The 13948-nt window shown below is 40.5% G+C and overlaps 1 protein-coding gene and 1 long non-coding RNA gene across 2 annotated transcripts in view; both read right to left on the reverse strand.

Moving 5' to 3' along the window:
* Positions 1-4692, reverse strand: part of KASH5 (KASH domain containing 5) — a gene marked incomplete at both ends in the record, with an annotated part of 31576 nt that extends 26884 nt beyond the window's left edge. Inside the window, one exon of the mRNA XM_083377429.1 lies at positions 4578-4692. Within this exon, the coding sequence (XP_083233555.1) occupies positions 4578-4692 (115 nt within the window). The remainder of the gene's footprint in view (positions 1-4577) is intronic.
* LOC310648670 overlaps positions 1-13948 on the reverse strand; it is a 71698-nt gene that overhangs the window by 35983 nt on the left and 21767 nt on the right. The gene's annotated exons all lie outside the window — the stretch shown is intronic.

Genomic DNA, 13948 nt, shown 5'->3' on the forward strand with positions numbered 1-13948 from the left:
TCCCTTGTTAGTTTTTACATATAAGGACAGATAAAAAAGGAGGAGGAAGAGGAGGAGGAGAAGAGGAACAGCTATGTGTATCTTCATGTATGAGAGAGAGAGAGAGAGAGAGAGAGAGAGAGAGATTGTCATTGTTTAAACATGACTAGCATGTAACTTTTTTTTTCAGTGCCTTTGAGAGAGTGCCTTGGAGAAGTCCCTGCAGTTTTCTTGCCAAGATTTCAAAAGTGGTTTGCCATTGCCTCCTTCCTAGGGCTGAGAGAGAATGACTGGCCCAAGGTCTCCAATTGGCTTTGTGCCAAAGGCAAGACTAGAATTCACAGTCTCATATTTCCTGCCTGGTGCTTTAACCACTACAAGAAACTATGTGCTCTGTAAATGAATAAAGGCTTAGGAAACTCACAGAAGGAAATTTGTCTGAAATCTTTAACATAGAATAATTTTTGTTTCCTTTTTTCAAATGAGTTTCTTATGAACGCAGAAGATCACTTGCAGGAAAACATTCTATACTGAAGCCTCAATATAGAAGTAGGGAAAGGTCTAAAATACCCTAAACGTTTTCACTAAATTTTAAAACATTTTCAGCTTAATATATCATTTCCCTGTGTTAATTATATGTTATTATTTTTTCTACATTAACTTTAGACATTCCACTTAATAAACTTTTTTTAAATAAGATAAAAATATGTTCATTTTTCTCCTATGATAATTTGCCCAGCATTTTGTGCAGACATTTAGCTACTGTTATATCAAACAGCTATGAGGAGCCTGGGTGGAGCAGTGGGCTAATGCCTCCTTAAGTAACACCAGCTGCCTGCAATTAGTGCAGGTTCGAGTCCCACCAGGCTCAAGGTTGACTCAGCCTTCCATCCTTCCGAGTTAGGTAAAATGAGGACCCAGATTGTTGGGGGCAATAAGCTGACTTTGTAATAATGCCGCTTGGGTGGGGGGGCGAAAGCCCTAATAAGCAGGCATGTGCATAGAATGAAGGCTATTGCTAAGCACATTGATTTGTGCTTAAATTGTAAGCCGCCCTGAGTCTTCGGAGAAGGGCGGGATATAAATGGGATTAAAAAAAATATGAGTCCTTTTCACTTGCCCCTAATGATGGCATAAACACGCAATTTACTTTTTCTACTATATTTTCATGAAGCTGGCATCCCTAGCTGATTCACCAGCACTTCCAGCAGTGTTTCCTTTCTTATCTCAAAAACATTTTTCCCATGGATTTGATCTGATATGCTGGAAGTACTTTCATTGCTGATGTGGTCAAGAGCTGCAATCTGCCCGTAATTTATGGGTTATCTTAGGCTACTGTGGGCATAGCCTTCCATCCTAAGTACTGCCTTCCATGACTATTTTATAAAAGGCTGAGTGAAACTGGATACCTAACTTCCACAGAGTAATCTGCCCATTTGTCGGATCTTACATATTGATCAGAGGTAGCTCTTTTGGAAAAGTAGGAACACTGTGCTGCACAGATTGATTTAAACTGGGAAAGAGCCAGGTTCTGCCATATGTTGTTTGCTAGTTCTATCAACACTGAATACATTACAGATCTTTTGTTATCCAAAATGTAGTTTCATACAACATAAACCGCAGGGCTGGAAGGGACCTTAAAGGTCTTCTAGTCTAGGGCTTTTCAACCAGTGGTACGGGTACCACCTGTGGTACATTGGCACCTGGCAGGTGGTACGCGACCATCCTAGAAAAGTGGTAGCGGGGGAGGGGAATGAGCTGAACCAGTGGCAGCACCACACAAGCCTGAGCGAGAGATGGCTGGAGCTGCAGGGCTGTCAAGGCTCAGTGGATGCGCCAGGATCAGCGCTTCTTGGGGCTGTCAGGGCTCAGTGGAAGCGCCAGGCTCCAGCTGGAAAGTGCCACTGATCCCGAGGTGTCTGCTGAGCCCAGAAGAAGCGCCGATCAGCTGAAATGTTGCAGCATCTCCAGGGTCTTGTGATTTACATTCAGATGCTTGGAAACTGATTCATATTTATGACGGTCACAGTGTCCCAGGGTCATGCAACCACCCCACCCCACCCCTGCTGCCAATCCTCAACAGAAATGTTCACAACAATGAAAACCTCGGACAGGAGGAAGAGCGCCGCCGGGCAGGCAGGCAGGTGTCTTGCTCGGCTGTGGATTGGGGGATACTTTTTTCAGTGCCATTGTAACTTCAAACTGTCACTAAGCGAACTGTTGTAAGTCGAGGACTACCTGTACTTCATCATTTTTTTCCTTTTTTTTTGGGTCATCAAGTTGACACCTTGCTAGGCGACTGGTGGTGCTCGGATGTTGCCCTATCCTAAAAGTGGCACAATGGGGGGAAAGGTTGAAAAGCCCTGTTCTAGTTCAACCCCCTGCTCAAGTCAGGAGGCATTATACTTTCTTGGTCAAATGGCTTTCCTGTCTATTTTTTGAAAACCTCACTGATGGAGCACCCAGAAATCCAGGAGGCAACCTATTCCATTGATTAATAGTTCTCGCTGTCAGAAAATTTCTCCTTACTTCTAGGTTGGATCTCTCTTTAACAAACTTCCACCCATTACTTCTTCTCCTGCACTCTGGTGCTTTGGAGAACAAGTCAATCCGCTCTTCTCTGTGACGGCCTCTCAAGTACTGGAAGACAGTTATCATGTCCCCCATAATCCTTCTCTTCAACAGCCCAGACATACTGGGCTCCCTCAACTGCTCATTATCTTTTTTTAACTTTTGTATTATTGGATTTTTATTGTTGTTAGCTGCCCTGAGTCCTTTGGGAGATAGGGCGGCATATAAGTCCCAAAAATAAATAAATAAAATAAATAAATACAATTTAGCTTCCAGACCCCTTTTCATCTTTGTTGCTCTCCTCTGCACATTTTCTAGGGTCTCAGCATTTTTATTTTATTTTTTTGTATCACGGGGACCAGAACTGTATGCAGCATTTCAAGTGTGGCCTCACTAGTGTGGTATACAGCAGTGTTATCGCTTCTCATGATTTTGATGCTATCCTTCTGTTGATGCAGCCCAGGACTGCGTTGGCTTTTTGGCCGCTGAAGTTTTGCGTAGTAGTGGCCATATTTCCCCCCCAATTTAACTGCTTTTAACTACTAACTTTTTGGTGCAAGTTAATCCAGCTATTGGCTACAACTGGGTGCAAATGGCAACAGATAAAATTCAGAAGGGACTCCTTGGTCCTTTTGGGAGGCCCAACTCTTCCCTTGCAGCACTAGTTAAAGACAAGGTGTGCTTGTTAGCATTACTCCCTCCCACTTCACTCTGCATCCCTCTTCTGTGTTTTACCTACCAGCTGGGTTATTCCTGAACTCAGGCTTAGCATTCTTTCAGAATAGCACTGGAACGTGCGAAGAAATAATGTGGCTGGTCCCAGGTGCAGAAAAGGGCTGCAGAAGGACCACTGAGAGAAGTTCATCTCCTAAACAACTTAACATTGCTAAGCACATTGATTTGTGCTTTAGATTGTAAGCCGCCCTGAGTCTTCGGAGAAGAGCAGGATATAAATGGGATTTTTTTTTAAAAAAGCTTGTAATTCTAAGTACCCATTCGGACTCTCCACACTTCACACAAGCCTGGAAGATATTTCTTCTGCTAGCACAGGGGTGTCAAACTCGCAACGTCAATGTGACCTGTCCCGACGCATTGCAACTTTTTTTCCACTGCCGGGCAATGGGCTGGGCGTGGTTTCGCCATGACACATCCGGCCTGCTGGCCAGCAGTTTGACACCCCCGTGCTAAGCAGTTAAAAATTTGATGGAAAGGAAAATGAAGCCAGAGAATCCACTGCTTGTTTGTTTTTTAACTTGGCCCACAATAAAGATAGACCATTCACAGACCTCCTTACTGTGGGAGAATAAGGACTGTAATGGGGTATTTATGTTAGCGTTTTTTTCTGTCACCTCAAGGACTGGTGGATAGCATTTTTACTGAGCTACCAACTGCTGAGCGATGCTATGAAAATGCTTTAAGTCTAGTGACAAAATGAAAAGCATGAAAAATTATGTTAGTTTCTTCATCATTTTAGGTTTCATTTGTTTTTCAAGCTTATATCCCTCATAGAATGAAGATATACCTGGATAATGACTAGCGAGATGTAAGACTAGCAAAATATACGGTAGGTAGTCTTCTCTCTAACAACTGGAACTTTCTGTCCCTTAACAATTGAGAGTGGTAAGTTTGCAACTCAGCAACATGGTCATTAAGTGAGATGTCACATGACCGCAACTTGAGATTTTACTGCAGGCTTTTCCACTGACTCTGCTTGTCAGAAGCTGCCTGTGAAGAGCACAAATGGCGATCATGTGCCCATGGGGATGCTGCAACTAAGTATGAGAATCAGTTGTAAAGTTACTTTTTCAGTATCATCGTAACTTCAGACAGTTGCCAAACAGGCCAGTTGTTAAGCAAGGACTACTATTAAATCAAAGCCCATTCAACTGAGATTAAATTTTCTGTTCGAGTACCATTGGTAAAATAATGTGGCACATCATTATATTCTCAAAAATTCTTATCAAAACAAAGAGGGGTTCTTTGATTAAATGCTGAGTGCTTCCAAATGATATTAAAATGCTTTTTACCTGTTTCTTCTGGATCACATGCTTTGAATGTGCATTTTAGAACCTGTTCTTCCGAGTACTGGCCTGCATTCAAAATGATGTTCTTGTTGCTGATACCAATGCTGTCCCGTGGCATCGCTAAGGAATTAGGAAGTTACATTTAATAAAAAATTTGGATGTTTTTCTGAAGATTTGCTCAATCTATTCTTGACCTTTCTTCTCTCTTTAAAAAAAAATCAAAGAAGAAAAATTATTATTATTATTATTATTATTATTATTATTATTATTATTATTATTATTATTATTATTATTATTATTTTATTTGCATACCGCCCTTCTCCCGAAGGACTCAGGGCGGTGAACAGGGCAAACATATAAAAATACAAGAATACAAACATTAAAAAAGATTAAACAGGTGCCCAGAAGCTAAGAACAATAAATTAAAATACATTAAAACAATATTAAAATCTAAACCCATCACCCATCAGGCCAGGCCGGCTTGTTCAAACAAGTAAGTCTTCAGATCGCGTCGGAAGGAGCGAAGGTCGGGCGCCATCCGGAGCTCAACCGGCAAACGGTTCCACAATTCCGGCGCGCCCACAGAGAAGGCCCTCCCCCTGGGGGCCACCAGGCGACATTCTCTGACTGGTGGCACCCTGAGGAGGCCCTCTCTGTAGGAGTGCACAGGGCGGAGGGAAGTTGATGCCGGCAGCAGGTGATCCCTAAGGTACTCCGGACCCATGCCATGTAGGGCTTTAAAAACCATTACTATCTTAACTGGATCTCTATGGTCAGTGATTCTGAACTTTTTCATAGGTATAACTGATTCTGAACTCTATAACTTTTAGCTGTATAAAAAGACTGCTACTTTTTTTTGGAACATATTTTTTTGGATGTTCTATTATTTACATTTCTCTGAGCTATACATATATATGGTTACACATATATAGCCTCTACATGTCAAATCCCTGAATCTACTATAAAGAAAGGGGGGGAAGTATCTGAACCACTGCTAATGAATACATTACCACTGTTTCCAACATCTCATTTTTAGGGAAAGTGTTGAAAGGATCCTTTGGCTCCAGCTGTAAAGTCTTTTAGAGGCAATGAAATAGCTGAACTGTTTTCACTCTGGGGTTCAGACCTGGACATGGGGCTAGAATGGCTTTAATTGCTGGAATTGATTACCTATGTCAAGAGCTGGAGGGAGTGCGCTGCTCCTGGTCCTTTGATCTCCAGGCTGCATTTAATACCATTCACCATATTATGATTATATTATCATAATATGGTCAATGGTCATATTAGGATCCATATGGTCATATCCAAGATAGAGAACTGGAGGAACTTTTTATTGTGGGTAATTCCCTCGGTCACTCCCTTGATGTTCCCAGAGAGGATTTCCTTTTACCTCTTCTGTTTAATATCAGTATGAAATCATCCATCAGTTCAAGGATTGATATCATCAGAACGCTAATTTCACTCAGTGGTATACTGTATCCTGGAATGAGCCAGATATTTTTAACCCTCAATAGCAATACATGATCCAGGAAGCAAGATTCACACATAATCAGTTTAATTTCGGGGGGGGAAGGAATAACTTACTTATTTGCAAAATTAAATTTTAAAAAAGCATTCATTGTTAATAGATACATTAAGATGTGTTCTCTGTGCCCTACCCCATCTTCATAAATTCCTAAGATTGAAGCATTGCTTGTTTCTTATGGCTGAAATATCCCTCATTTTCCATGTTTTCCTTTCTGTTTCCTGATTCCAAGAATACCTTTATAGATGTCATGACTATTTTGTTTCAGTACATGGAAGCTGTGAGGACCTAGACAGGACAAAATAAGTGAGACTGAACTCGAACAAGGCAGCTGCTGTTTGTCCAGAGACCATCTAGTTCTATCTGTTCCAACAGTTATTCTGGATGGGTAGCACTCTTCCTGAAAGAGCAGGTCTGTGATAGTTCAGCTCTCCAAGCTATTGCTAGGATAGGAGGCTGTGATCAAGGAGGGCTTAACCCAGTTTCGTCTAGTTGCGGCCCTACCTGGACCGAGATGCCCTGCGCACAGTCACTCATGCGCTCGTGACCTCCCGATTGGACTACTGCAACGCTCTCTACATGGGGCTGCCCTTGAGGACCACTCGGAGGCTTCAGCTGGTGCAGAATGCAGCCGCGCGGGTTGTGATGGGGGTTTCCCGATACTCCCATGTAACACCTCTACTCCGCGAGCTGCATTGGCTTCTGGTTGCCCTCCGGGTGAGATTCAAGGTGCTGGTGATGACCTATAAAGCCCTAAATGGCTTGGGTCCAGGATATCTGAGGGAACACCTGCTGCCGGCATCAAGCTCCCTTCGTCCTGTGCGCTCCCACAGGGAGGGTCTTCTCAGGGTACCGCCGGTAAAAGATTGCCGGCGGACAATACCCAGGGGGAGGGCCTTCTCTGTGGGTGCGCCTGCCCTTTGGAATCAGCTGCCTGTAGAGCTTAGGACTTCCCCTGACCTTCGCTCATTCCGCTGTGACCTGAAGACCTGGCTCTTCGAGCTTTCTGGCCTGGACTGAGAATATTAACTGGGGTTTTAATTGTATTTTAATTGTTATTGGGGTTTTTAGTTTCAAGGTTAGTTTAATCATTTTAATTGTTTTTAATCTATGTAATTTGTTGTATTGTTTTAAAAAACCTTGTGAACCGCCCTGAGTCCTACGGGAGAAGGGCGGTATATAAGTTTAATAAAATAAAATAAATAAATAAATAGTACACCTAGACACTCTGAGTGAATATACATGGCAATGGTATTTTCATTCATGCCCTCATCACCACTAGATTACGAAATCTGCTTCGAGAACTACCTAGAAATTGGAATTGGTGCAGAATGTAACCATATAACCATACCATTTATATATATATGTCTATGGAGATTCTCAGTCATCCAGGTCTTAGTTATCCCGAAGGTGCTTTTTCAGGAGGCAACTGGACTTTCTTGTTTTTCTTTGAAGACGTTTCTCTTCTCATCCAAGTTTCTTCAACTCCATCTGGGATGGTGGGCAATGGAAGGATTTATATTCCTTGCAGACAGCTGGTCATTTGCATTCTTGTAGAGGTTCGTTGAGGCCACTTGGAGGTTTGTCTGTGTCCAAGGCTCTATACCCATTTACACTACTCAGGTGACCCTGAGGCCAGACAAACCTCCAAGTGGCCTCAACAATTTTCTAAAAGAATGCAAAAAACCAGCTGTCTGCAAGGAATATAAATCCTTGCATTCCCCATCATCCAGTCAGAGTTGAAGAAACTTGGATGAGAAGGGAACTGTCTTCAAAAAAACAAACAAACAAGAAAGTCCAGTTCCCTTTTGAAAAAGCACCTTTAGGACATACCATCTATATTAGGGGTCGCCAACCCCCAGTCCATAGACCAGTATCGGGCCACAGCATGTCAGCAACCAGTCTGCACAAACAAGTGAAGCCCCATGTGTCAGATGTAGGCAGCACACAAAACCACGCACCCTCCGGTCCACGGAAAAACCTCTCTCCACAGGACTGGTCCCTGGTGCCCAAAAGGTTGGGGACCTCTGATCTATATTGTGGGTTCTTCACTGGCTTCTTATAGGTTTCCAGACTGAAAGTGTTGGTTTACCCTTTAAAACCCTAAATAATTGGTTCCTGGTATTTACAGAGCCATCTCTTTCTACCCAATTTGTTTCTGCTGGTTGTATATGTTGCGGGTTCCCAGAATACACGAGGCGAAATCTAGGAGAGACCTGAAACAGTTTCTCGGTTGAGGCTTCCATTTTGTGGAATAGACTTCTTCTAGATGTCACACTATCTTTAAAAAAAAAACAACCCTGCCAAATGGAGTTTTTCTAAAGGGCTTTGAAAAATTGATATCCCCTAATATGAATTGGTTCCATCGCATTTTAAAATTTACTGTTGTTTATGTTCATGTTCAAGTTTAATTTTATTGCACTTTTTACATTTTGTACATTGTCTTTTTATAATTACAAATTACCAGAATTGTGCAATTTTGGTAGCACATAAATTAGATATACTCCTATATTGAAAGAATCAATAGCTTTAAGAATAAACATTCTTTTGATTCAAAATGTGAGCAAAAAATAGAAATCTTTAATTATGTAGGTGCTGTAGAACAGAAACTGGCAAAGCCGGGGGGGGGGGAGGAATAAAGCAGGGCATCAGCTTAGAGTCTCTATGTAGTCACAAAAGAACAAAGACCAACCCCCCACCCATGCCACTGGCCTGCAAAAAATTGCATATCCATAACCCAAATAAATGCTAGGCATATCTCATCCAACTGCCATAATGGTATCTTATTGAATGTTTCTCTTTCAAGTAAAATTGGCAGCCAGTGCTTTGTCGTACTCAGGATGGCAATAAAAACTAAAGTATACATGAATTTTAATAGAGTTAAATAGGAAGAGATAATGGTTCATAAAGCAGATACTCACTAAATATAAACTGCTATAATATTAATTTCAGGAATAGCTAATACTTTCTGTTGACAAAACTGTAGTTAATTGCACAACTGCTCTGTTCTCAAGAGTGTTGTTATAAGCATGATCCATCATCACTAACAAGTACTTCCTCACTGAAAGCTTTGATCTACAACAGAGTTCTTTCACAGGAAAAAGATGACATTTTTATCATCTTGTAACAAACAAACCATAACAGTTCTAAAATCTATAAAAAAGAAGCCTCTTATAGCTAATTACAACAACAGGATTTATGGACGTAATAAAATATCCAATGGAATATCCATAAATAAAACTCATTTATAAATTGGGCTACATCAAATCTTCCCATCTACTCATTGTGCAAAAACCTGATAAACATTTAAAATGAGTCCCCAGGGAGAAGGGCGGTATATAAATTAAATAAAACATAAACAAAACAATAAAACATAAAATGTGAATTACAAACAATATTTTGGAATTTACTTTCATGCTTTTCGTAGTGGTTTATTTTATTTATTTATTTATTTATGGGACTTATATGCCGCCCTATCTCCCGAAGGACTGAGGGCGGCTCACAACAATAAAACAGCTATAAAAAACAGTAATTCAAATATTAAAAAAGAATTAAATTACAAAGCCCCATAATTAATTACTAAAACCAATAAATTAAAACAATATTTAAAAAACCCCATCCTCAGGTTGCAGCATTCATGCCTTGGTTGGCTTTGAAAGGGGGTTAGTATACCATCATATTACATTTGTGCAACAAGTCTGTTTTAGGCCTTATATGGTTAGAAGTGGAGAAGCATTTAGAATATGTAGTAATAAATCCCCCTAATTAGGAACAATACTTTTCTCCCTTTTATAGGACACTGTGATGTTTTCATGCAATTGGAAGAGATTTCCCAGTGTGTCACACTGTCAAGAAGCAAATATATTACTTTATTTATTTCTCATCACACGGGGGGGGGGGGGGGATTAGAAAAGGAATAAACTGTTCCCAGGATAAAGTAGGCACAACTTCAGATGTATTTAAACAAATAATATGAAGTTAGAATTATTTAATCTCTCCATACGAAGACATCTGACCAAATTATTTCTTTTGGCCAAATGATTTGGAATTTCCAACCCATGTGTGGTTGGTAAAGTTTGACGATATAGGTGGCATATAATCAATCAATCAATTAATCCAACCCACTATAAATGGCAGATTCTAGGACATTTGAGCCCCTCCCCCTTTAAAAAAAAGGAAATGGTAGCATGTAATCATTCTTTTAGAATGCTGTTCGCTTAGGAAGACAGGGAATTTTAAAGCAGTCCTCAAGGTCTTATATAAATAAAGATTATAGCTCACAAGGCACTGTTTAAGGGCTAATAGCTATGAACTACATGTTCCATTAGTTGATTACTATTAAGGTTCGGTTGGGAACAGTTAAGAAAGCGGCCTGGTGGGACAATATTGGAAGAAGGATAGTTTGCCTACTATGGAAGAATGGGTACTTAAGGTATCGAATCTTGCAGAAATCTCTTAAGATTTCTGCTTATTTGAAGGATCACTCGCAAGAAAGATATATTTCAGTTTGGAGGAGATGGATAGATTATATTCAGAATAAATATGGGACTAAAAAGTTCCATTTAGTTTATGAGTAGATTTTAGATTGTTATTAATTTTAGTATTAGTATTGATTATATTTTGTTTAAGTTATTATTATGTTTTTAATAATTTGAATGTATCAATGTTAAAGGGGAGTTAAAGCACATTATGAATTTGGTTAATTTTATAATGGATAATTTTAGTTAGAATATGATTATTATATCTATGACACTGTATTGAGCTCTGGGAAGTGGGGGGGAAGGGGGGTGGTTTGGGGCGGGTGGGTTTTGGGGATATGTATTGTAAATTTTTTTTTTTTGTAAAACTCTTTAATAATAATAAAAAAAAGAATGCGGCCTGGTTTGTCTGACAACCAATTTGCAACGATATTACCGGTAGCAATCTGCCCGCGTTAAATCGACTGAACAGGGGAACTGCCAAGCCACCGAGTACTGCAGTCCTTGAAACGCTACCACGTTAGAAAAGCTTTCTGCTCACGGCGTGGAAGGATTCATTTACAGCAGGGGTCCTCAAGCTTGGCAACTTGAAGACTTGTGGACTTCAATTCCCAGAATTCCTCAGTCAGCTTTGCTGGCTGAGGAATCCTGGGAGTTGAAGTCCACAAGTCTTCAAGTTGTCAAGCTTTGAGGACCCCTGAATTACAACAAGAGGGAGGAGTTCACGGCGACCACCTCAGCCTGGGATGTGCGTGCGAGAAAGGCGTTCCTCCGCCCGTCGAAAAGCATGGCGACGGAAAGGGAGTTTCTTCCCTCAGAAAAGGAAATGGGGGGGAGGAGGAAGGAGACAAGGGGAGAACAATGCCTCATCCAAGGCGCGAGCCGAGATGGAGGAGAGGGCTTGGCGGTTGGGGCGCGCGCCTTCCTCCGGCCGCTTGGAAAAAAAGGCGGGAAAACCCCAAAGGGGGGAAGTTAATGGCGGATGCTGCTCCCTCAGCGTCTGGAAAATGCGAGTCCCTAATCCGCTCCGGGGTGGGGGGTGCAATAGTTCACTTGGTGATGTAAGCATAAGTATAAGGCAGGACCAAGTAATGCCCTATTTTAAGGTACGGTTGTTTTGAGTTTCTAGAAAAATGGTTTAGTGGGATTAGCTGTCTTTTTTCAGTACAGGTAGTCCTCGACTTAAAACAGTTTATTTAGTGACCGTTCAAAGTAACAAGAGTGCCGAGAAATGTGACTTATGACCAGTTTTTCCACACTCCACCGTTGCAGCATCCCCATAGTCACGTGATTTACATTTGGATGCTGGACAACTGACCCACATTTATGATACTTGCAGTGTCCTGGGGTCAGTCCTTTTGTGACCTTCTGATAAGCAAAGTCAATGGGGAAGCCAGATTCACTTAACAACCGTGTTACTAATTTTAAGAGCTGCAGTGATTCGCTTAACGAATGTGGCGAGAAAAGTTATAAAGGGCAAAACTCATTTAACAAATTTCTCACTTAACATAAGGGGCCTGTTCTTGTCATAGCCAACCCCCACTCTTTTGTGTTGATCAATATCGTGGGATAAAAGTGGATTATCAATTACTTTATACATTATACTTGAATTGTGGGGAAAGTCATACTGTAGTTGCTACTTCCTTCAGCAATAAGTAGTACTAATACTATAGTAAAATTGTGGTTTGTAAAGGGCAGCACTTAGGAATCATAAGAATTTCCTGACAACATTTTTAGATCTAGAAATGGGGTTAATGTGTCAGTTAGCAGATTTTACTGTCACCTAATGCTTTTCTGCACTGTAGTTATTACATACTCTATATACTATGTCTAAAGCAGCCAGGAATAAAGCTTGCTTAAGAAATCCCATTCAGGGGTGATGGCCAGGAATTTTGTCCAGACTGTCTTAAAACAGCACTGGTTTGTTGATTCCTGAATTTTTAAAATTTTTCCCACCTTTGCATGGGCAGAATTTTCAGTCCTATGGGTCCCATTGATACAATTTTTGTATTAGCCCCGTGCTGATTGTCCTTCCTACTAGGTATCTTCCTATTTAGACATCCACTTTTAGACCAATAAAAAGAAAAACAGTTTTATCATTCTTCCTATTATTTGAGGAAGAGCCCAAGAAAGGCCCCAGGGCAAGAAAGGCTCTAAGGCAAAACTGGGAAAATTCTTGCAAAATTTACTGGAGAAGGAAAGAAGGTCCAGCCTTTCACTTTTTACTATTGTGGGGTGCTTGGTGCTCTGAACTTGGTGGTTTTCTTGCAGACATTTTATTACCAAAATAGGTAACATCATCAGTGCTAGATGATTAGACTTCTAGCACTGATGTTATCTAGTAGTTCATTACCTAGTTTAGTAATGAAACGTGTGCTGGAAAACCACCAGGCTCAGAGACCATTAAGGACTCCACAATTCAATCTTGAGCTACAAATATTTTCTTCTGTTGATATTTTCACTATTCTATCACTGAAGAAGAGTGGGAATGAGATTGGTCTTTCAATATTTTACTAATTAATTTATTTTTAAAAAGTGATCAACGGATGAACTGAAGGGGTAAAAAAGGGATTTGTCAATCAAGGTTTCTTCAGAAGATAAAAAAACATACACGTTCACCAGAAATCCAGATTGAAAGAAATACAGGAATTGGAGGAGCCATGGAATTTAGGTCTTTGCATACAATGAAATGAAGCGCAAATCTGCTCTGCTATTTTGGAACAGGTTGAAAAACATTCCTGATGCATAGCAGAAAAAGATGGGTGAAAGTTGCATTCCCAAGGTAGATAGAGGACAACGCTATGCATTCCTGTCCTTGAGAAAGAGTGGGCCATGCTCATGCTGTGCAGATAAGCCCTCAGTCTATGATGTAGTTCAGAATAAATCATTTTTATCAGAAGATCTTGATGGTATTTTAAAATAATTTTATTAAAGTTTGCAAATGCAAACAAAACCCAATGCAAACTAATTAGTATGAAAAGAATGCAGAGAAAAACAATGAAAAAAGAAAAGATATATATAAAGGACTTCCCCCTTCATCAAGACATACACGATTTCAGTAACATTACCTAGGTCTTGATGATTTAGAAGCACACTAACTATATAGAGTATTATCTCAAGGTGATTTTTAACACATAACCTAAAATAGTAATAGTAATCACTATTTCAGCTACCAAAAATTGAAGGAAAATATAATTATCCACATTGGTCATGCTAGCTGATTATGGTGAAATCAGGAAGACGTACTGCCTCTCACCTTGTGCTCCTTGATCTCTCTATGGCTTTCATGGTATCGTGTTGAACTTTGAGGGTTGAGGTTGGGAAACCCTATTTTACAGTGGTTCTTTCTCTGTTGCCAATTCTAATCAGTG

This window comes from Vipera ursinii (genome assembly GCF_947247035.1).
Source record: "Vipera ursinii genome assembly, chromosome: Z".
Taxonomy (NCBI): domain Eukaryota; kingdom Metazoa; phylum Chordata; class Lepidosauria; order Squamata; family Viperidae; genus Vipera; species Vipera ursinii.